At 35.3% G+C, this 25,227-nt stretch overlaps 1 protein-coding gene across 5 annotated transcripts; it reads right to left on the reverse strand.

Annotated features, from left to right (window-relative positions):
* On the reverse strand, positions 1 to 24,323 carry LOC136028947 (cyclin-dependent kinase 2-interacting protein-like). 5 transcript variants are annotated; one of them, XM_065706938.1, is made up of 4 exons: positions 24,255 to 24,323; positions 21,030 to 21,199; positions 6,542 to 6,783; positions 1 to 261 (listed from the first exon to the last, which is right to left on the reverse strand). In XM_065706938.1, exons 2-4 carry the CDS (start codon positions 21,179 to 21,181, stop codon positions 65 to 67), a joined length of 591 nt encoding a protein of 196 aa, XP_065563010.1. In that variant the 5' UTR covers positions 21,182 to 21,199; positions 24,255 to 24,323; the 3' UTR covers positions 1 to 64. The 5 variants fall into 5 exon arrangements, with proteins under 5 accessions (XP_065563010.1, XP_065563014.1, XP_065563011.1 ...); XM_065706942.1 differs by having other exon boundaries at positions 24,272 to 24,293; XM_065706939.1 differs by lacking the exon at positions 24,255 to 24,323 and adding an exon at positions 23,972 to 24,205.
* Between the last annotated feature and the right edge of the window lie 904 nt (positions 24,324 to 25,227).

Raw genomic sequence — 25,227 nt, forward strand, 5'->3', positions numbered from 1 at the left:
TTCCATAGCCGTATCTAATTTATTAGAGAAACACTGTACTCATGATCCCAATTTAATATATCCGTCATCGATGACCTGTTTCACATAAAAAACTTTCTAATAATAAGCAACAACGATCTGTAATAAATGGGTCATGTCCCCAAGCGGACATGTAGAACACCAAATCGTCTTTTGTAGTAGAATGGGCCACGTTTTCTGCGATGATTTTCTTTGCTTCTATTTCTTCTTTATAACACATTTGTATTTGTTGGCAAGCATCGTCTGAAAAAAGGAATTTCTACAAATGGATCAACTTAGTTCCCATTTCTACTACGGATTTCTACTATGGATCAAAATTCCCATTTTTAACTCAGAATTTGAGTTCATTTTTTTTATTATTCCGTCCAACGTTCATTATTATTTTTGCATTATAAATTTTTTTATTTTATTTTCAGTCTTATTAAAAAAACATCAATTTTTAGTATATTTGTGTTTTAAATGTAAAACAATTAATGATATATATGTATAGTATGTGTATGTATAGTATGTGTGTATAGTAGTGTAAGTGTATGTATGTGTGTAGTAAGTATGATATATGTAAATGCCAATGGGCAAAAAGTGGGGTAGCAAAGTAGCAATGCTGCTTAAAAGTTTTCAAATTTGTTGGCAGGTTTTGTCTGAAAATACCATTTCTACATATAAAACAAAATTCGCTCAAAGAAAAGCTCTATTTCATCAAAGATTCTCGTGACTTGTGGTAAAGAACTTCATTTGAACACGTTTACGTTCAGTGTTTGTTCTTCAATCCAAAGAGGTCTGAAAATATAAGAGAGATAGATTGAAAATTATTCTAAAATGTAAAAGTGAAAGCACGGAATCTATTCAGAGAGGGGGGGGGGGGATTTCCTGATAAATTTTGAAACATTTTCGTTATCGAGCAATAGATTAGATGAACATACCACTCGAGAGCTTTTTCATGCTCTTTCAAAATATAACCATCGCTTTACTCAGAAAGAAATGAACCCTTTAAGATGATATCTTTTTCTCTTATTTTCTGCAATTTAGTTTGAGTCTTATTTTCTATTACTCTAGGTTTTGGGCATAATGTATTAATCTTAAATACATAATAATTGAATGCGTGATAGATTAAGGGTACTTATGTACACTGCCAACACTTAAGTTTATGCTGTGTAAAACTTGAGAACAAACCGGTTTCATAAGTCTGTATAAAGAAACAATTAGCTTATGCTCAGTGGAAAACAAGTGGTGGGTGACAGAATACATTCGAATTATATAATTTGGGTTATATATTCGCACATTAGGATGAAGGGTTGGGGTTTGATTAGTTTAGGACAGGTTACCCCCCCCCCAATGTGCAAATATATGCCCCCCCCCAATGTGCAAATATATGGTTTCTAGAATATTATAAATTCATCATGATTTGGTACTTTTTATTATGATTAACCTAACTTCACTTCTCGAGTGTTGGTGGTATAATACACGAGCACTGCTTAAAGGAATTGATCTTTTTGCCAGGAGTCTTCACTATTTAAAATTTTTTGGAATGTTGATTCATTTGGTATGTAAAATTAAGTACTTTTCTCTTTTCCTTGAGCATTTTATTTTGCATATAACCTTTTATCTTCAAATGTATTCCCGTACTCCTCCTACCCTAACCATTGCTACTCTGGTGCCCTCCACCCTGCAATAGTTTTGGCTGATGTCCATGCTTGATTGAGTGGATCTTTGAACTGCAGTCTTGGATCTTTTTACAGTCTAGGAAAGTTCTTACGTAAGTGATGAAATTCTACAGATTAGATATTCTGCTGAAATTAAGGCATTAGATTATTTTTTAATACTACACTTACCTCCACAACTTCTAATGCTTTAGCAACTATTAACCCTGTGTGAAAGCTAATCCTGGATAAAAACAATAAAATAAAAAAAATTGCAGTAAACTTGGATTTCCCATTCAAAACTTTTCCTAATATAATCTTCTTACCATATAAATTACAGCCCCTCCCATCTACCCCTCTTAATGAGACACAATCAAGTTATAGATTATGTTCAAATTCTGGGAATAGTTGATTAAAACGGAAGTGATCCCAAAACATGATTCATAAAAAATTTTATATTATAGCCAAAAGTAAAAATTCGGATATTATTTCTAGATTGTTTTCTTGTAGAGTTTTATATTATTTTCAGACTTTTTTTTCTATTATATATGGTTGGTCTTTGTTCCTTCCTCTGCTACCTGATATCTGTGTTTGAAGATTGATCAAACAGTTTGTGGCAATGAACTGTAAGTAACTTGATCCAAAAGGAACCAAAACTCTAAAAAAGAGCAACTACGAAACACAAAAGAACTACTATATATATATATATATATATATATATATATATATATATATATATATATATATATATATATATATATATATATATATATATATATATACTTGTTTGAATAAGTTTGAACTTGTTCAAACTAAAAGCTCATGGAGTCTCAATGTTGCTGTGCGAAAATTTAATTTTAAGTCATTGTTATCCTTCACTCTTGTGGACAAGTTTTTACTTATTCCACTCCTCTTCAACTGAACGTGAATATTTGACCAAATCTCATACCCGTGGCGGACAAGAGGGGGCGCCCCCTGACGTGGTGGTGGATTTGTGGTTGGGATCGCTTGCTCTGGTTTGGGTTGGGACGAAAGTTATTTTTTTTTGTAATTGGTTTTTAATAGTTGAATTTTTAATAATCTTTTAATTATTAAGACTGTTTCTTTTGGAAAACAAGTTTGAACCAAAGTTTTAGTCACTTTATGCGGTCTCTGTTGGGTTTTACTAATGTCACATACGGTCAAAAAGTATTTAATTAAAGTTAGGTTTATCAAGGGAATCTTTACGTATTACCTGGTAGGCGAAGATTTTCGCCTCCAAAGGCGAAAGTCTTCATTTCGTAATAGCAAGGAGGGGAAACTTAAAAGGGGAAATTTAACTGCTTTAGACTGTCCAAATGATATTTCAGGATTGTGCTGTCACAACGGGCCGAAAAGCAAAATATTCACTTCTTTTTATTGTCAAAAAATTTGTTTTCGAGTCTTTTTATGGCACTGAGGCGACAAAATTGATATTTTTACCTTTTTTTTGCTGTCTGTTTTGGTTTTTTGAGTTTGCTCTTTTTGCGAAGCGGGATAGTTTTTACAATATTGTTGTTTATTAGGGGATTTGTATAGTAGAAAGTAAATGTATGAGAAGTGCAAAAATTGTTAATTTAAGATTTGGTTTTTGATGAGAAAATGGTGGCCACTTTACTGTCTATCTTCATCTAATTAAAGCTCTGTACTATATGACAGATCACCTCCTTTGTTCATCCTAACCATTAAAATAAAGGCCAAACTCTTTCGAAATTTAATAATAGTTCGTATAAGTATATACTCAAAACTAAGTATATGAATCCAAACTCCTTCCAAGGTCGGAGTAATCATTTAAGAAAATTTAATTTTCAAAAAATTGTTTATAAAAGAAGGCAAATAACTATGTGTTTATTTTTTTATCTAGCTAGTATAGATGGGTTTCTTGAATTCTCAGTTTGAATCAGTGGAATGGCATCGATTTTTTCTTTAAACATTTACTAATAAAATGTTGATAAAAAGTGGAAATTCACACAACTTGAGTTAACCAAGGAAATGGAATGCAACTACAATATTACTTCAGAATTTTTCACCTTCTCAATACCAACCAGTCACAAAATATGGTTATGTTTTGTATAGGGGTTGCATATATTTGTCCATAAAATTGTCTACACTGCTTTATACCGCTGAGGATTTTTATACTTATGCCATCCAATCATATTTCCACGATTAGTTGTTTATAATTCAAAATCTTTACCGGACAATCCTCTTACTTAATGCTAAATCTGAGTCAAACTTCAAATTTTTGTGCTCAACAGACGTATCGAGATTTAAACGTTTATATATATGTATAAAGTTTTATATTGTAAAAAAAAAGGTCTTTAACCAATTTTAGACATATATATATATATATATATATATATATATATATATATATATATATATATATATATATATATATATATATATATAACTCCTTACTGTGAAAATTATATGTTTCGTTTTCATTTTTGCCTTTTGAGAGGCTTAACAATATGTTGCAGGTCCGACAGAGCTGTAAGATAAAAGTTCTTATCGATTATTACAAAAAATCAAGCAGTCTCAGGAGGGTTCTCGGTGATTTTTTCTTAATGTTAAACGGAGTAAAGTAAGTAGGGGTAGAAACTTGAGCAATAGAAAAATTGAGAAAGTTATTTAGGTTCTTTCGGTTCAGCTGAATTAACCATTATCCACAGATTTAGAACCATGGTGTCATTATAAGTATATTCATGGCTGAAACCAAAGATTACTAAACACAAATTGAAGGCCAATACTCGTTTTTTCTCATTTGCAGATGCAGGAACTCGCTCTTGTCTTATCTGACATCAAGTGTTTTAGAAGTATATATATATATATATATATATATATATATATATATATATATATATATATATATATATATATATATATATATATATATATATATATATACTGGACATATAAGGTCCAAATGAACCTTAGATTAGAAGTGGTGCCTTTGTAAACTTACATTTTTTTTTGGACCTTTAACTTTTGCCTCAGCTTGTCTTTTGTCATTATGAGACATATCGATGAACCTTCGTTTCTTTTAATTGTTCAGGTGGCAAGACAAAAACTTCTTTTTCGTCCAACGATTTATCTAGTCCATATTATTGATTTTCAAAGGTATGGTAGGCATTGATGACCTTGTCCATGTCAAAATCCCAAACCTAATCATCATCGCTCTCATTTTCAATTTTGACACGTTTTGATTTTCACTGTCAAGGTATATTTTCATTGATCCGCTCACATGTCCGGCGTCGCATGCACTCTAGACGCATATGTCTTTGCTCTTCGTTTTCATTTTTGACTGGCTCACATGCTCGGTGTCGCATGTCCAAAAATGTGTCAAAAATGAAAATGAAGAGCAAAGACACGCGCGGTTAGAATATATGCAACACTAAACATATGAGCCCATACCTTTATTAAAAAAAAAAAGAGTTCGGCGATATGTATTTCATAATGACGAAAGATAAGCCGAGGTAAAACGAACCAAACAAATAGAAACTGATTGCGACGATGATTGGGTTTAGGATTTTGACATGGATAAGGTCGTCAATGCCTACCATACCTTTGTAAATCCAAAATATGGACTAGATAAATCGTTGGAAGAAGAAAAAGAAGTTTTTGTCCCACCACCTGAACAATTAAAAGAAACAAAAGTTGGGCAAAATGTCTTTTATAATGAGAAAAGACCAGCCAATGCAAAAGAAGAAGCTCTTGTCCCACCACTTGAACAATTAAAAGAAACAATAGAGGTCGTCAATGCCTTCCATACCTTAGAAAATCAAAAACCTGGACTACATAAATCGTTGGAAGGAAAAGAAGTTTTTGTCCCATCACCTGAACAATTAAAAGAAACAAAGGTTCGGAGATAAGTCTTTAGTAATGACAAAAGACAAGCCGAGGCAAAAGTTAAAGGTCCAATAAAAAAAAATGTAATTTTAGAAAGGCACCACTTCAGATGCAAGGTTCATTTCGACGTCATGACATGAAGAAAAGGCTCAAATTGTCGGCGTTTAGAAGACAAGTGACAGTAAGAATATACATATAGAAGCCTCCTGCGTACCGAGTGCCAGGACCTGACAGCGAAGCCACCGCGCTCCCGAAGTATATAATAGAAGTACATGTATAGAAGTATATAAAGACAACTGAGACGACTTAGATTTCCCGTGAGGAAAATGTATAGAGACTGTTTCTATCCACGGAAGTTGAAGTCCCATGGTATTGTAAGAATTTACCGCTTCAATCATGGGATATGATTACAACATTAACAGTCATTGTGATGTTCTTTGATAAAATTATAGAAGTAAAGACACACGGGAGGTCATTCAGAATGCTTATCGTAGGATATGTAGAAGGTTAGAATGTACCATGGTAAAACTGTATGAAGATCATCTCTTTTTATGGGGCTAGAAGTCCTTTTGCATTATATATCCCGTTGCCTCGTATTTACAAAGCAAGAAAAAACATGACTTTGTCGCAACACTCCCCCACCCCCACTAAAATAAGTGTATGATTCATCCTATTATTTCTTATGATTTACATACAAACGTCTTGTTTCTTTCTATTTTGACGATTTTCCTGATTTATTTGGAAAGTTTGTTCGATTCCAATACTAGATAAATCCCGATTAATAGTTCCACTACCAGAAAAAACACGGTTCCTGCGGGATGAGAAGGACACTGATATAAACCAATAATGTTTCTGTTGTATCAGTTATTTGTTTCATTGAGTTAATGGATCTAGCTGTGGAACATTCGCATGATCCAAAAAGAAAGATGTTTCCTCACCCAAAACTTCCCAATAAGTCACCTTTGGACTAAAGATGATTATGATACAGGATTTTGTTAAAGGTAAAATGTTTAACTTACAAAATCTTCTAGTTGGCCAAGTGAGAAACATATGACTTGTATCACTTTCATCAATATTTGCAAATCTTCCAATTTTATTTTTTTCTTGGTACTCTTCGAGCTTGGCCATACCTTCCATATGACTTGTTAGAATATCTAACTTTTGAACAAGTTTTTCTAGTTTATAGTATGTTGTTTCTAATTTGTCACATAACAATTGCATTTGGTTTTCTAATTCTTGTCTTTTTACTTTTTCCTCAAGCCTGAAAAAAAACGAAAATTGAAAAACAAGTTGTATGCTTATATTATTCTATCTTTGTCTTTCTGTTACAAAAGTATGCAATTATTACAAAGGCAGTTGATAAGAAATTTAACCAGGCTTATTTTATTTTTTAACTGTTTGTTAGAGTTTTTTATTAGTGCACGAGAACTTGCAGTTTTATGCTAATCTGTTCACTTAAGGAAATGACAGACAATAACAATTTGCGCTCAAAGAGGCTGGAACGTATTTCTGAGGATGACGCATTGCTCAAGCCAGTTTGATCTTAAGCTAAAATCAGACTCCCGGCACATATGCAGCATTTTTAGGGGGGGTGAGGATCCAGGTAGCCCGTTTGCAACCGACGGGACCTCACAGTCCAATTATGTAAAAACCCCTCGGGCGCTTCTAAATCGATTGCTACAGTGATAAAACCTGTTCCATTGTGTCCCGCCTTTTCTAGCCATTCGATTGATGGATAGCAAGCAAAGGTAGCATTCAGCTGGAGATATTTAGCTAACGATGAAGTTTGACTGTTATGTTTCTTTTTCAAAAACCGTAAAAAGTCGGATATTTTATTTGTGATTAGTTGCTGCGTAGTAAAACTCAGAGCAAAAACGGCAAAGGTTATTGCTGATGTGCAATAGAACATTTTAGTATAAAAAAAGTCTAATATAGCCCTTTGGGCGTCAGCTGTGCTAGATTCCATTTTTGGGATGTTGCAGTCCCCGTGGGCAAGGCTCTTGCGTCGCGGCGACTGTAAAATCCCGCTGGTAGAAGTTGACAAAATGGCACTTGTGAAAATGCTCGACGATAACTAATTTCTAAAGCTGCAGTAATCTTGGAATTGTTTTTCAGGTTTATTTTTAATTTCCTATGGCTTTCAGGTTTAGCTGACCTTGCTCATCACACACGCTAACTCTCTCTCTCTCTTATTTCTTTTTCGCCTGTTTTTCACGACTTTCTCTCTCATATTCAAGTCAAGATTATAGAAAGAAAGAAAAGATCCTTCTTTGATCAACTCCGTCTCGTGAAGCTTATCGACCAAAGCCACTGTAAAGCCACCGACAAGGAAGGCAAAAGCCGCTGAGCCACAAAGGACTTGGAAGAGAGTTGTCACACAAACACACTAGTTTGACTCGATGACTTTAGAGGAAATAGGGAATGAATAAACTGCCATAGATTTTTTTCTCATCTGCTTGAGCAATGAGTTTCTTCAGCTTTAGTTTTTTCAATCAAACCTTTGTTCACTTCAGAAGGGCAGGAATATAAACGTAACAGACAATGAACTTAAGGAATTCCTAGGAATAAGTCAGTTAATTGATTACCACCATTTCCAAGAATGAGAAATTACTGGGCTACTGACCCTGACTTGAGTGTCCCTTTTGTATTCTCAAGGATGTCCAGATTCGAAGAGATTCTAAGAAATTTGCATGTCAAAGACAACCAGACAATTACAGCTGGCAAGAAAAAAACAACAAAAAAAAACACGATTTTCAAGGGACCTGCTAAACTTTCGCTTCAAACCGTTAGTGAAGCCTGGAACTTACCTGAGTGTTGACGATTCCATCATTTTCTTCTAAGGACTTTTCTCGCTAAAGCATAGCCAAATGAAGCCGATAAAAAGAGGCTATAAGCTTTGGTGCTTGGCCTGCATGAGCAGTTATGTTTATAATTTTTATATTTGTCAGGAAAAATTCTTAGCTTTCTAGGACGATCTAGGATTTGGATTTGGCGGCAGAGTCGTTCAATAAATGACTGAAGGTCTCAGTGGAAAGGAGCATTTAGTGAGCTCTGATAACTTTTTTTCTTGTGTCTCCCTTCTTGAGCAACTTAGGGAAGATGGTATCTTATAGTGTTGCCCTATTCACTCAAATATGAAGGAGTCTCCTATCCTTGCACCAAACAGAACTTTAGGTAGAGGAAGCTTCAACCAAAAACATCGTGGATCGATTGTTGTCTATTAATGAAGGGATTCTAAGACTGTTCTGTTTGCCTCCAACAACAAAGAATTATGATGGGTCTACCTCCGTTGCCCCATCCCCTTAAATAGCAAAAGATTATAATGAGCATATGGGGGGGTATAGACCTCTCTGACCAGAAAAAGCCTATGGAAGCAATAGAAAGTCATTGAAATGGTGGCACTGGCTTTTTGGGGAGTTTGTTGATTTGACACTCTGCAATGCCCACCATTCTTTTGACTCTCTCCTGTATCCCGAAGAAAAATTGACACTACTTAAGTTTCGAGAGGGGTGTGAGAGGATTCGTGTCTAAGCCACAGTCGAAGAGAAAAAAAAGAAGCACTTTTCAGCTGGCTGTTAACAAAAAAACAAAACAAAAAAGGTTGTGATGCCTCGGTTCCAAACAATGTCCGTCTTAGTGGTCTGGGCAAGCACTATCCTCCCTTTGTTTCTCAACGGTTAAGATGCGAAATGTGCTCTCTAAAGCAGGTCGAGTCAAGACCGTTCTCGATTTGCTCCAAGCATGGTGTGACGTTGTTCAATGGAACGGATGAATTGTTTTGTTTAGTACCATGAGCACCATCAATGACAGTGTTGTAATTAACACTTTGATCGGAGTTTTCCATTTTGAAGGGATCGGAACAAACCCACATGACTAGGGAGTTTCATTTTCATAATACAAAAGTGGAAGTGTGATATCATGTACAGTAAAATAACTCGCCATTCTGGTGATTTTTATCTTTATTGATAACAATTCTTATTTTGAGCTATGTTTTTATTTCTCATAATATCTAAAAAAAAATCACCATCCTTTTAGTTTCTGCTCGTTTTGCGTTTGATTCGGTTATCTATTCCAATTTCTATTCACTTTGGGCTTCATATATCGCCCTTTTGACAACCCGCATGCGCAGTGTGTTTTGACTTAATTCAACACTTCCCTCAACATTTTCTTTGAGACAATTCCCTGAGAGCTTCACCTGAATATACTTGGCATTTTTGGACACAAAAGGTCAAAGATGCATGTATTTCCTGACACACTGTGAACAATGGGCGAATTGTATAATTTACAGCTCTTGTGCCAAGGGTTGAGGTGGGGGTGTCATCCTTAGAGACCTAATTATTGGTTCTTTCGAATATGCTGATCAAAATTTTAATCGAATATCTTTAGGGAAAAGGGGTACGTGTGAGGGGGCTGGTTGCCCTCCTATCACTTTTGACTCATTCAAACGGCACTATAACTTTCAATTTCCAATTACACAAGCCCTTTGTAAAGTTTCTATGACATCTCCTTCCATATAAAAAGTGTCTTAGCAAAAAAAAAATAATGATAATAAATAAATAATACATTGTGTCAACTTCGCTCTTTACTTAGGCAGTGCTATTGCACTGCTTATGATAAATACATTAAAGTCATTAGTGTGAGTAAGTGTGACGGTACTAGACCCTCAAGGTCCAAACCAGTGGCGGGGATCTCCTTTTTGTGGCCTTTCAGCCAGGATGTGCAATGGGGGTTGGGGGCCAGTCATCCTGCGCTTTCACACACCCCACCTGCTTACCTTTTCAAGATTTCTCCAGGTACCCATTTAGAGCTGTGTCGACTCTGGCTGAGCTTACAGAGTCACACCACAGACCCCCTTAACAAAACCAATAGCCGTCCATTCCAGAAGTCGGACCCGACCCATGCCCCCTCGAACAAAGGATTCCCAACCCAGCGGGTCAACCACTTCGCCAGGACAGCAAAGTCAATAGTGTTATGCAGGAGAATAACATAACTATTAAGGCAGGAAGTCAGGTTAGTATCTGGTTTCAAATTGAATCAGGAGTTAAGCAGGGTTGCTTTCTATCCCCATTTGTGGGGTCTGGCTTATTCCCCCCGTAGAATTCTCTCCAAGAATAAAATTGAGCAGTCAAAGGGAAGTTAAGACACATAAAAAGAACTAAGAAAAGCACATAATTCTACATAAGCTATAATGAAGGAGGAGTGGCAGATCATTTTATAGGCAGAGGGTGGGGTCAGATGCCTCAAAGGGTGCACTCTTAATGCCAAAACATCCTAACTCTCATTGAGCCCTCAGATAGGTATAGAATTAGTTCTAAGAAAGGGGTAGGTAGAAACTGATATCTAACCCCTCTTGATTCCTAGGAATATTTCAGCTCTATGCCTTTATTACGAAAGTAAAGAGTAACATTAAACCCTAAAATTAGCAGAATTTATTCTTCTTCCTCCTCAGCCCCCTTCGTTGCCATAGAAGATCCGAAGAATGGTTAATCAATCGGAAATTTAGAGTTCTAATGCCCTTTTTAAAAGGGCAATTTTTTAAAAGCATGGGGGGCGTGTTGATTTTGGGAGCCAAGCGGTATGAAACTTTCCGGGATTATCTTATTGGTCAAGAGGATCATCAACATCTTGTTGCGGGAGGGGGGAGGGGTTAAAGGCCCCTCCCCCCTCATTGGAAATGAGCAAAAAAATTCATGATTAAATTAAAATATATAACCGTCAGTTCTCGAACCAAGGGGACTAATGTACAAAAATTAGTCATAAGATTGATCTCTTTAAAATTGGTCCCTCCTCTAACACCGCGAGCTCAAAAAAGTGCCAAATATTTCCGATTGTCTTGAAATTTATAGGAGAATTTTGGCTATATGGACCTTAATGTAGAGGAAAATAAAAGAAATATTGCTCCCACTCAGAATTAGGCCCAAAACAGGGCCATGAAAGTGTCAAAAACTTCTTCCCCATCCACCTTCGAACGGAACGGGCCATTTTAGAAACCTAAGACGGGGATGATTCGATTGAAAATTGAAAGTTCTTGCGTCCTTTTGGAAGGGCAAACACTATTGGGGGCCATCAACCTCCTTTTCGGTTCCTTTTATGCCTTCCAGCCCTCCTCTGATCCCAATGATATCGAAACGAAGTTTGACATAATCCATTTTTATTCACAACTTCAAAATGGCTAAAAAAAACTTTCCCTTCGGTGCTGATATCATCCCTACAGCCTCACTGTTGAACTTTATCTAACCCTACTATTCAACACCAGAAGCACGAAAAATGAATTAAAATAACATTCAAACGGAAAAATAAACACTATAAGACGTTCTACACTGCGCATTCCGTCATTATTTTGGAATCTAGGTAGAATATTCCAAAATTCCTTCTTTTCCTCATTGTTTGTATTTGTCATGCTTTCTCTGTGGCTGCTCAATTTTGTATGTGGAGGGAATTTTCCACGAGGGAGGGGAAATTATCTGGGGAGGACTTTTTCTGGGAGAATAAGCCTAATACTCGAATATATAGATTATTTCGATGGATTTAGTCCTAACGAACACGGCAAAGGTTATGGGAGAGCATGGAATTAAATGGCAAGTGAAAATCTCATAACCTCAGATTTTGCTGAAGATTTCAGTGTCCTAGATAATATTGTTAGCAAAATAAATATTGAGAACACTATGTCACTTGGGACTAAGTGACTGAGAAAAGTGAAGAGACGAGGTTTAGTAACGTGGAGATTAGTCTAGTGGATAGCTTCACTTACCTTGGTAGTATTATTAGTAAGGATGGTAAATGCAGTGACAACATTAAGAAGAATGGCCAGGGCCGAGGGTGTTTTTTTCACAGTTGTAAAAAGTTTTGAATAATACGAAGATCTTCTGACCAAGATTAGAATATTTGAAGCAACAGTGAAGTGCCCTTTTTAAAAGGGCAATTTTTTTCATCTTATTATTTTTTTTCATCTTTTTAGTACTGTCATTTATTCTTACTCACAAAAAAAAAATGCTCCTTCACATCCAAAATATAAAAAACTTTTCATTTTCTTCTATGTCTTTTCCTATAATTCTATCTCTGTTTACCACATTCTCAGAATGTTCTGCCCATCTATCTTCAACTCTTTTCTTGTCGCTATTGTGGCCCCTTTTCTATCTTTAACTGGAAAAATTCCGGATTGACTATTCCCTCTGAATTTATTAACATATAAGTACAATATTTTATTATTGTGCCGTCTAGCTGCATCTTCCAGATCCTCGGCAATTTTATCCGAGACCTCCGATTCACATCTCCTTAATCCATATTTTAATGCCTTCAACACTTTATTTATATTACTTTTGTTTCCATATGACTTATCACTCAGATAATTCTTGTACAAGCCCCTTCTCCTCTCAATTAAACATAAAGCTTTTTCAATAATATTCCTAGCTCCATTCTTAACTTTCTTCTGTAAGACACCATCAGCAACTTCACAAATTATTTTCCTAAATTATTCAGTCCATCTTCCACATTGTGAAATTTTAAGCTCTCCAATTTAGTATTCAACTGTTCCTAGAAAGTTTGTTTCAAATTCTCATCCTGGAGCTACCAACATCATACCTTCCCGGGGAGGTAGGTACCTTTTCAAAATTTCAGCTTTAAATTTCAGTTTACTATAACGTAACTAATAATGTTTGCTGTCTTACTATCACGTGAATACCACGTTAACTTATGGTCCATTTTCCGACCAAATACAGCGTTGGTTATAACTAGACTGTTATACCTAAGAAATTGCAGCAGTCTGTACCCATTGCTGTTTTCACAACCTACACCAAATTTACCTAAGCTAGGATACCATCTATCTCTACTTCTACCGATCTGGGCGTTAAAATCTCCTAGTGAAATCACCATTTTTCTACCTGGGACCCTGTCTATTTGCTCCTGTAACTGTGTTTTTGCACAGTTAATAGAGTTTGGAAGAAAATGAAAGTCTGCTAACAAAGATTAGAGTATTGGAAGGTAGAGATGTGGTTCAACCCCGCTTTCTAGGGTTATACTGAGAAAAAGGTTGAGTTGGCTAGGACACGTTCTAAGGCAAAAGGATGACAGATTGCCAAAGATCGCCCTTGTCGACCAACCCCCTAGGGCCAAACGCAAAGTAAGACGTCCCAGAATAGGGTGGAGAGATATAATAAGGAAAGATTTATGGGAAATGAGAACTTCCTGGAAGGATGTAAACTGAGAGGCTTCGAATAGATTGGAATGCAGGAGGAGCATGCGTAGCTGTGTTGGCCACATATGGCTTGATACTGCAGTGAGTTGGTAGTAGTAGTAATATCAACAGTAGTATTTGTACATAACTATGTTCCTCTTGGCACTGTGACTTTAGTGTGGCTTGAGGAAGGCTAAAAATTGTACCAGTGAACTAAGTCTTAGATAAACAGCTTTATTATTTTCGTCATGGAGCAGTTTCTAATCGCAAAAAAAAGAGAAGACAAAGTTTGAAAACCCAAACCATGAATAATGAACCTATGAATACACAAAATAATAATTGAAATATCTGGGATCAAACGCTAAACAAAAAAAAATGAAGAAACAAAGGGATGGCGAGTAAGGTAACAAAACAAAGACCGATGTAAATTATTCGAAAATAGGGGGTAGCTTGATTTTTTTAAGCTACTCAAGAACAAACAGGGCTAATATCTTTTGCATACTCTTTTAATTCAATACTTTTCAGAAAATAAGGGGTATATCACCGTTTCCATAACGGAAGGGCATGTTTGATAATCAAGCAATTGTAGTAGTCTAAGGATATCAATATTTCAATATTTATCTAAGATATCTATATACCCAAAGGCCTCATTTTGTGTTCTTCAATTGTACAGGTAGGAAGTCATTGAACATTTGTAGGATAGGCAGGGATCGGAAACGAGTCGTCTATTTTCTAGGGTCAATTTGCATAACTTGGAGATCTTATTCCTGGGGCTTTATTTATTATGTCACTTCAAGGGACAATTTTCAATCTTTTCAACTATTCTGGTTAAAATGGATCCCTCGAATATTGCAATCCTATGATGTGTGGAGACTGGGGTGGGGGACTGAAGGATGTCAAATTGTTCTTTGGTTGGTGTTGACCCTTAAAAGAGTACTAGGACTTGGGATTGTGATGTGTGATAGCGATAGAATGAGCCCTCCTTGAAGATTCTATGACCATTCATTCTATAGAATGAGTCCAGAAAAACAGGAGATACATTGCTCTTTACTAAAACTAACAATATTACACTGACTTAGTAAAGCCAAATACCGATTCCTCCATAGTGGACAAATAATTCAAGCATGCTGATATCCATAATGTTTTATTATTGTTATTTTATTCCCAAAGGCACTTCATATGGAAGGGGCAGTCTTATAGACTTTGGAGGGGGCTGATTCAATTGAAAATCGGAAACTATTTTTCCTTGTGCCCTTTTTAAGAGCCAAAAATGATCGGAGGGCAACTAGCCCCCCTCCCCACCCTTTTTCACCAAATGCATCTGTTAAAAGCTTTTTGGGTCGAAATAAACCCCAGATGAGTCAAAAATGATCAGAGGGCATCTATTCCCCCCCCCCCACACATACACTTTTATCCCTAAAAGCATATGATCGAGATTTTTAGATAGCGAGTTTGTTTGAAATAGTTCAACAGTCAAATAACAAAAACTTTGGTGTCAACATACACCCCCCCCCCAGAATCCAGGGGAAGGGTTGTAACTTATGCCCCAGAGTCATATAAGGTTTTCATGGAAGAGGTGGTCGCATAAACTTAAGAGGAGACTCAATGATCGGAAATTGAAAGTTCTAATTCCCCTTTAAAGAGTTAATTGTTATCCGATAGCAACTAGCCCCTCCCCACAGAGCTTGGGGGAAGGGTTGTAACTTATGCCCCAGGGACACATAAGGTTTTTACGAAAGAGGCGGTCAGTGGTCGTATAAACTTCAGAGGTTACTCAAAGGAACAGAAATTGAAAGTTCTAGTTTCCTTTTTAAAAGGCAAAAGTGATCCGATGGCAACTAGCCTCCCCACCCCACCAACCCTAAGGCTCCATATATATATATATATATATATATATATATATATATATATATATATATATATATATATATATATATATATATATATATATATATATATATATATATATATATATATATATATATATCGAAGATACGGTCGTATAAGCTTGGGAGGGGGCTCATTTGATTGGAAATTGAAAGTTTTTAGTTACCTTCTCAAGAATCGAAAGTGATCAGTTGGCATCTACCCCCCCCCCGCACACACATACACCCTCTATTCTCGAAATGTATTCAATTAAAATTTTGAGTTAGCCATCTTGTTTGAAAAAGTCCAACGATTGGATAACAAAAACTTTGGGGTCAACATACCCCTCCCCCAAAAGCCCGGGGGATGGGTTGCAACTTATGCTCCAGGGGCATATAATGTTCTTATGGAAGATAAACTTCGGAGGGGACTCAAATGACTAAAAATTGAAAGTAATAGCTTCGTTTTTGAGAGTCCATGGTGATCCGATGGCAACTAGCCCCCACCCCTCCCCACCAACCCTCTTTTCCCCAAATGCATCCGATTGAGTTTTTTAAATATTCATCCTGTCAAAATAGACCAAAGATCATATAATGGAAACTCCGAGTTTTAAACAACCCCCCCTCCCCAGAACCTGGCGGCAAGAGTTGTAAATTATACCCGGGGACATGCAAAATTTTATGAAAGGAATGGTCGTATAAACTTCGGAGGGAGCTCATTCTGCTGGAAATTGTGAGTTCTGTGTCCTTTTTTAAGAGTCAAAAGGGAACAGAAGGCAACTAGCCCTCCTGCCCTCTTTACTTCAAATCTGTCCGACAAATTTTTTTAGATAGGTGTTTTGTTAAAATAAGTCAAAAGATCAGATAACAAGTGCCCCTCCCACCAAAAAAATTATTAACGATATTTCATCCCTAAAATTATGGGTTCTCACTCCTGGTCCTCCATGACCTGACCCCGCCCCCCCCCCAAAAAAAAAATACAACAACAACTTATTAACGATATTTTATTCCAAAACTTATGGGAGCTGACCCCAAATCCTCCATAGTTCGATACCCCTCCCCCGAAAAAATATCAATGATAGATCATAGAAGCTGACCCGTGGACCTCACTCCATGGACCCACCCCCTCCAAAAGAAATATTAACAGCATTTTATTCCAAAAACCACGTGAATTTAGTTTAGTTTTATTAGCTCTTTCCAAAACTCTACTAGCTCTTTTCAAGACACCTATATTCTTCCCTAAAAACAAGAGTTTGGCTAATGCCTATTTCCCTAACGGTAGAAGCATAAGACTTACTGCGTATTTGGGGCTTTACTAAAACGAAGTACATTACAAATATTTTCTTTTGTACTTATTACAACACTGAAAATAAAATAAGAATAGCGGTGAAACCAGGTCAGGATTTACCAATAGGTCCACTAGGGCCTACAGCTTTCACCATCCCCAAAGTTTTGGGAATTTTCCCGAAAATTTTGCAAAAGCGGAGCAGCAAAAACGTAGGAGCCTTTGGCAATCAAAAACGAACAGAAAGGAATTAAAAAAAAAAAAATTTCTGAAACTAATGTTTTTTAAAGAAAAGTAAAGGCCATATTAAACTTAAGATCAGAAGAAATAGAAACATGCAATAAATCAAAGTCAAAACGACCAGAAATTACTATTAAAGAATAAATAAAACCCAAAACGAACAGTTAAATTAAATAAACAATCAACGCCAACAAACATACAATAGATATAAATGAATAAATAAATCTTAAAACGAGTGAAGTCTAAATTGAATATGCAAATCAAGCTTAAAACAAGCAAAAATATTTTGCTATTGAGTTATAAATAAAACCCAAAACAAACAGACATTAAACAAACAATCAATGCAAACAAACATACAATACATACTAATATAATGAATAAAAAATCTTAAAACGAGTGAAACTTAAATTGAATATGAAAATCAAGCTTGAAACAAACAAAAATCAGTACAAACAAGAGCTCGAGTATCGCCTTTTCTCACTGTAAAAGTCTAAAACCTACTGCGTCATTGGCGCTTTACTGAAAACTATATTTGTCTTGAACAGTCTTGGAAAGTACAAATAAAATGAAACTGAATATTTGATATATAATTATATTAATTGTTGAAAGATCATCAGTTCAAGATTTTATTTCACTGTAATTTTTATTTTCATTTTGCTGCAATAAATGGAATATATTCAAATTGCTGTAATAAATTGAAAAGAAAATACTAGTAATATAATTCGTTTTCATTGAAGCGCCAATGACACAATAGACTTTAGATTTTTACAGTTATGGAAGGAGGCGATACACAAACTCTTGTTTGTTGTGATTTTTGTTCGTTTCAAGCTTGATTCGCATACTCAATTTAAGTTTTACTCGTTTTAAGATTTATTTATTCATTTATATAAGTATCTATTGTATGTTTGTTTGCGTTGATTGTTTATTTAATTTCTGTTCGTTTTGGGTTTTATTTATACTTCAGTAGCAATTTTTTTTTTCGTTTTAAGCTTGATTTGCATATTCAATTCAAGCATTACTCGCTTTAAGATTTATTTTTTCATACTTGTTGTATATTATTTGATGTATATTATAAGTATATTGTATATTGTATATTATAAGATTGTTTATTGAATTTCTGTTTGTTTTGGATTTAATTTATTTTATAATAGTAATTTCTTGTCGTCTCTAGTTTGAATTTTAACAGGTATTTGTTTCTGCCGATCTTAAGTTTAAAATGACCTATACTTTTCTTTGAAAAACTTCTTTTTCGGAATTTTTTTTTAATTAATTTTTGTTTGTTTTTTATTCCAAAAAGTTTTAAGTTTAAAAAAATTCCTTATTTCAAAACTTATTTTTCAACATCAAACGTTCATCAAAGTATCAAAACTAGAATCAAAGTAACAACATCAAAATAAAAATAACAAAGTAAAGAAAGCATCAAAGTAAACAAGGTATCAAAGTATCAATAAGCAGCATACATAACCTACCGACTTTGCACTGTAAATCGAAGTTTTCATGCAAATCATTATATTTAAGTATTAAAGTAAACAACGCCACCACCAGGCCCTGGGGGGTTTCCCAACATTAGAATTTTTTATCTGGCCTTTTACCTGTTTTTAACAATATGGCAATCTCAAAATTTTTATCTGATTCATTTGGGGAAAAAAGAACGTGAGGGGCTAGTTGCCTTCCGATCTCTCTTGACCCTAAAAAAGTGAAATAGAATTTTCATTTTCCAAACAAATGAGCCCTTTCTGAAGTTATACGAGCATCCCTTTTATAAGAACATATATGCCCCCTACACATAACTTAAATGCCTGCCCAGGACTCCTCAAAATTGTACCTCAAAAATTGTACTTCAAAAATGGCAGCCTCAAAATTTTATGTTATGCATTTGGGGAAAAATCACACTTTTGACTCTTAAAAAATGAACTAGAACTTTCGATTTCCAATCAAGTGGACCCTCTCTGAAGTTTATAGGTGCATCCTTCCATAAGAACCATACATACCCCCAGGCATAAGGTACAACACCTGCACCCAGACCTTAGGGGGTTGTGTCGACACCGAGGTTTTTGTTATCTGACCTTTGAACTATTTTTAACAAAGTGGCTATCTCACAATTTTAATCTCATGCATTTGGGAAAAAGAGCGTGGGAGGGGAGGGTAGCTGCCCTTTGATCACTTTTGGTTCATAAAAAGTGAACTAGAACTTTCGATTTTCAATCAAATGAGCCCTCTCTGAAGCTTATACGAGCATCACTTTCATAAGAACCATATATGCCCTAGGGTATAACTTATAATGCATGTCCCCGGGCCCTGGGAGTTGTGTCGACACCGGAGTTTTTGTTAACTGACTTTTGAACTATTCTTAAAAAAATATCGAACTCAAAACTTGTATCCGATGCATTTGGGGGAAAAGGGCGTGAGAGGGGCGGGGCTAGTTGCCCTCTGATCTCTTTTGACTCTTAAAAAGTGAACTAGAACTTTCACATAGCTATCTGAAAATTTTTATTGGATGAGTTTAGAGAAAAAAAAGGGTGTGAGGGGGCAAGTTGCCCTCGGATCTCTTTTGATTCTTAAAAAGTGAACTAGAACTTTCAATTTCGAACCAAATAAGCCCTCTCTGAAGTTTATACAAGCATCCCTTTCATAACAGCTATATACACCCCAAGAGAATAATTTACAACGCCTGCTCTCGTGCCCTGGAGGGTTGTTTCGACACCAGAAATTTTGCTATCTAATCTTTGAATAGTTTTTAACAAAATAGCTTTCTCAAAATTTCATCGGATGCATTTGGGGGAAAAAAGGCTTGGGAGAGGGCTACCTGCCATTTGATCACTTTTGACTCTTAAAAAGTGAACTATAACTTTTAATTTCCAATCAAAGGAGCTCCCTCTGAAGTTTATACGAACATCCTTTCCATAAAAACCTTATATGCCCCCAGTGCAGAACTTAAAACGCCTGACCTTAGGCGCTGGGGGGCTGTGTCAACACGGGAGTTTTTATTATCTGACTCTTAAACTATTTTTATCTGATACATTTGGAGAAAAAAGGCGTTGGAGGGGGGGGGGGGTTGCCCTCTGATATGTTTTTTTTTCCTTACATGAGGAGTCTATATTGAAGTGTTTTTGTTGTAAATTTATTTGTTGAATAAATAGATTGATTGATTGATCTCTCTTGAATCTAAAAAAGTAAACTAGAACTTTTAATTTCCAATCAAATAAGCCCTCTTTGGAGTTTGTACGAGCATTCCTTCTATACGAACCAAATTTGCTTCCAGGGCATAGCTTACACCGCCTTCCCCTGGGCCCTGGGGGATTGTGTTGACCTGGAGGTCATGTTATATGGTCTTTGAGCTATTTTTAACAAAATGGCTACCTCGAAATTTTTATTGGATGTATTTGGGAAGAAAGGATGGGGGTGAGGCTAGTTGCAAGCTGATCCCTTTTGACTCTTAGAAAGGGCACTAGAACTCTCAATTTCCAATCGAATGAGCCCCTTCTTAAGTTTATACAACGACTCCTTCCATATGAAGTGCTGCTGGGAAAAAAAATAAAACATTGGAGCCATATGACCTTTACTATAGGCAATGCTATAGCATTGCCTCTGATCATAGGCTCCCTGTCAATTCCGGCAATGCCCCACTTAGGTATAACTAAAATCCTGATACCCCCTTCTTTTGACATCAAAATGAAATGAAAGTATAAATAAAAATCTATTTTATTTAAAAAACTTCTTTTTCGGAAAGTTTTTTTTTTAATAATACCAGTTCAAACAGATAAATCCTTTTATTAGACAGTGAAAACAATGTCAAAATCTCTGAATGTTTCAATCACTGTGTTTGTGATCAAAATATCTAGATATTTTGTCATTGTTTTCACTGTCTAATAAAAGGATTTAACCATATTTGAACTGTTATATTTACATCATGGAAAGGCAGTGTGATCTTCGAAAATACTTACCACTGAAGTTTGAGCTCAGTAATTTGCCTAATCAGTTCAATTCCTTCATCTCTATGATTTTTCCATAAAGTAGATACGGTATACAATTCTACAGCAGTGTCCTTTACTTTTCTTGGATTCCCAGTTAGATTGCCATGACGAGGTGAATCCATCTTCTACATGGACTGTTTCTGTTGGTAGAAAAGCAAATTGCTTCAAATTAACACTGTTTTTTTTTTTATTCTCAAACATAATTTTGTACTTTTAAAGAGATATTAATTACATAAGGTCTAAGCAATCACACATAATGACAAATTGTATGGTTCATTGGGGAACAAAAAAATATCCACCAAAAATCAAAAATTAAGCCAAGAGAGCCATTTTTTTAGGATTGTTTAGCTACATATTATAGAGCTAATTACTCCAATTCTAGTTACTGCAAAAGTAGATTTAAGATACAAGTGATGTTTTCCCCTCTGGAATTGAATCTTTTATTTCTTTCAAGATGTTAAGCATAACAGTATTTAAAAAAAATTTTTTTAGCTACATTTTGGAGCCTATTGTTGCATTTCTAGTGGATTAAGTGTTACCTAAGACAGTTAATTTAGAGCACAAATAAAGTTTTTTTGTTTTATTTTTTTTAACAAGAAATTTCCTGAAGAACCAGGGGCATTCAACTACATTTGGGTTAGAGTAATTAATAAGATGTTATGTGCTTTTTTGGCCTTATTTGTATAAAACTTCTATTACACTCGTTGAGATATTCTAGTTTGACCAAATATCATGTACACACCTGTAACACCTGTAAGACTACAGAATTATAGCTGTTTTAATTAATGAAAATATACTGTACCAACCAGGTACGTTCTAATTTCCAGCAAGAGCTAAAAAACTTCAGAGGTTGTTCAAAGTTATCTGGCTTTTCATACTGATTAGGAACTTATGCCTATTCTGTGCAATATGGAAACCATCTACAAATGGATTTTTGTGTGCAACAAACTGAACATAATATGGCAAAAAATCAAAGATTTGGTTTTGCCTCCATGGTCCCCTTCTCTCCAATAGTCAAAATATAAGGTAAACTTTCTGATTAACTCACTAGTGAGATAGCTATGAAATATTCATACCTTTAGAATCAGAATTTCATCTGGAATCAGATTATAACAAGAATACCTGTAGGAAATGAACTTTGGTTTACCTGTAAATTGAATTGGTGAAAAAATTAATAATCATGGGAAATGTACAATATAGGCTATATGTATGGGTAAGGTTACAAATGTTAGGTCAAAATTAAATTCTTAAAATGATTATTATATTTAGGATAGCATGAAAAAAGGCATCAAATGGTATACTGTCTTTGGTGAAATTCAGGTTCAGCTACTTTTTGCTGTCTTGGAAATGGATTAGGTTAGGAAAATGAAACTTTCAATGATGAATCCAGGGCAAAAAAAGCATACTATGGGAAGGTATTGCCAAGCTTCTATGTTAAACCTCTTCTGATTTCAAAGTCTTAGAAATTTCCCTACTTGATAGGTCTGTAGCCTACCATTTGAGATTTTCAAAAAACAGCATTTACCTTAATTTTCAGTTGTTAGTAACTTTTTCTCTAGTTTTAGCTCTGAAATGCAATTCCTATTATCCAGGAAGTATTTAAGCTACATTATTGGCTTTTTATTTCATTTCAGAAGAAGGTCTACTTTACAAGGTTTCATTTTCATAACACAAGGATTTTAAAGGTCACTGCCCTCTAGAGGGGGAATGAGTGGAGATAGGTGTATCAAAAGCCTTCTAGAACATATTATAGTCTGTATGCCCATTCCTGAAAGTTTCATTTTCCCAACCTAGCCCCTGGTAAATGTTTAGTTTAGAACACTTAGAAATGCTTACTTTCTAAAATTCATCTTTTAGTTTTCTAAAATCCCCCTTCAACAAACTAAAAATGCCTAGAGTAGGAAGGGTTCTGAAGCTGAGGGAAATGTTGGATTGTACAATATGAATGAAATTGTATTTTAAATACTATTTCTAATTATCATTACTAATTTCTGTATAGTAGTAAGTTGAAAGATAATTAAAAAACTTATGTATCCATGAATGGTAATTATCCCACTTTGACTTTTGAGTTCAAACTACCCAACAAACCCATGAACCAGAGCAATTAGTCAAATATGATGTTTATGCTCTATTGATTTTAAGGAATGCCTTCTGATGCAATTGCAATTACACAGTTTTTCACCTAAGATTAAACTTGTTTTAAAAGATTCTTTGGATATGGGGAGACTACCTCACCCTGCTGCCTGTGGGGCTCATGGACTAATTTGCTTTACTCTATAGTTAATATTCACTTACAAGAATCACTATTCAACCAAATTTGTTTCACCAAACTCTTCCCATAGCCAAAGAATCTTTTAAAACAAGTTTAATCTTGAGGTGAAAAACAGTGTGATCACCATTGTATCAGAAGGCATTCATTAAAATCAACAGAGCATAAATATCAAATTTAACCAATTGCTCTGATTCATGGGTTCACTGGGTAGTTTGAACTCAAAAGTGAAAGTGGGATAATTATCATTAATTGACATGTAAGTTTTTTTAATTATCTTTTGACATACTACTATACAGAAATTAGCAGTGATGACTGGAAATAGTATTTAAAATATAATTTCATTCATATAGTGCAACCCCAACATTCCCCTCAGCTTCAAAACCCTGCCCACTTTAAGCATTTTTGGTTTGCCCCATGGAGGAGAAGGGTCAACCAGAAATGGATGTACTTCTAGAATTAGCATTTGTAAGTGCTCTAAACTGGAAACTATGCTGCTTTGCAGTATAGATTCCAGTTTAAAGGATTTGGAACAAAACTAAACATTTACCTAACCCCTTTCCAAGACAGCAAGAAGTAGCTAAATTAGAATATTACCCTTACTTTAATTGTAGGTCAATTAGGTGAACTACTTAATATTTACCTTGAATTCTCCATAAATCACTTCTTTCTTCAGCCCTATTCAACAATTTATCAAAACAACAGAAGGCATTCAGTTTATAGCCTATATACAATTCCAGAATATGTATCTGCACATTTGTGGTTGGGATAAAAAATTTCCGACCAAAATGAATGTTATATTTGGGTTCAGGATGAAATTCTAATTCTAAAGATATTTCATTAGCTGATTTTTTTTTGTTTATTCCTTCCGACCAACAATGTATTCATATGATCATTTTTCAATTTAAAAAAAAATGAAAACCTACCAAATTCCAAAGCCTACCAAAATAATCATGCAAACTATTTTCAATTTTTTTGCGCGTAACGGCGTAACATCTCAGCTTTAATAGATGTCAGTCCTTAAAGTTTTAATAATTACATTATCAAAACCTCTGCAAATATGTCATTAACATTTCGTAAGCTAAAATCAATATTTTATCTTTTATTTCCTTTCCTATAGAAAACGAAGTAGATTTACCTAGGCTGAAATAATGCTTTTGCCCCAATGTTTTTTGGTTTAACACTTAGATATGATAGAACCGGCAAACCCATCAGAAGCATTGTGTTTTTGTCTATGGGTGTTTTATATTCTCCAAAGACCTCAGTTTTACATATATCCACTGTAATGGTTCTATCTCAAATTTAGACCACTGTATCTGCTATCATTCATTACAAACTTCAGCAGTACAGGTTGATGAAGATGAGAGAGATTATGATCATTTACCTCTGTATTTTGATATTATGGTTACTTCTGACACATACTCGAACCAACCCTCAATGTTGCATAAGTGGTTTGAAAAACGTGATTGGTCTAGTGCGAACATGCGTCTTTACCTTGCTACACTCGGAGCTCTACTGTCCACCCTACGTGTCCCTTATCATCGTCTTTGCACCAATGCGTACCCTATTATTGACAATGCTCATGCTGATTTGAATCGCTATTATCGTGACATTATCTTATGTATAAAGCAAGCTGAAGATGTGGCCATCCCGCTGATCCGTGTCAGGTGGAATACCCAAAAACCAATTTGGAAGTGTAAAAAAGTCAAGAATAAGGCCAAATTCTGGTTAAGAATCTGGTCTGCTTGTGGTCGACCTTCTCGGGGTACTGCGTTTGATCTAAAACAAAAGACGAAACTCGAATATAAACACTATCTTCGTGCCGTTCGTTACTCCGGTGAAACTTTTCCGAAGGTAATTGTGAGTGGCGAAAAGTGATAAATTCTGCCAAGTTTCCGG

This window comes from Artemia franciscana, chromosome 7 (assembly GCF_032884065.1).
Source record: "Artemia franciscana chromosome 7, ASM3288406v1, whole genome shotgun sequence".
In the NCBI taxonomy this organism is placed as follows: Eukaryota; Metazoa; Arthropoda; class Branchiopoda; order Anostraca; family Artemiidae; genus Artemia; species Artemia franciscana.

Excerpts from the sequence above, each read along its gene's own strand:
- LOC136028947 (XM_065706938.1), bottom strand. The coding sequence starts at position 21,181 with ATGGATTCACCTCGTCATGGCAATCTAACTGGGAATCCAAGAAAAGTA. Across the intron at positions 6,784-21,029 it reads ACTGAGCTCAAACTTCAGTG|GCTTGAGGAAAAAGTAAAAA; the intron begins GTAAGTATTTTC and ends GTTTTTTTTCAG. Across the intron at positions 262-6,541 it reads TTGGCCAACTAGAAGATTTT|ACGATGCTTGCCAACAAATA; the intron begins GTAAGTTAAACA and ends TCCTTTTTTCAG.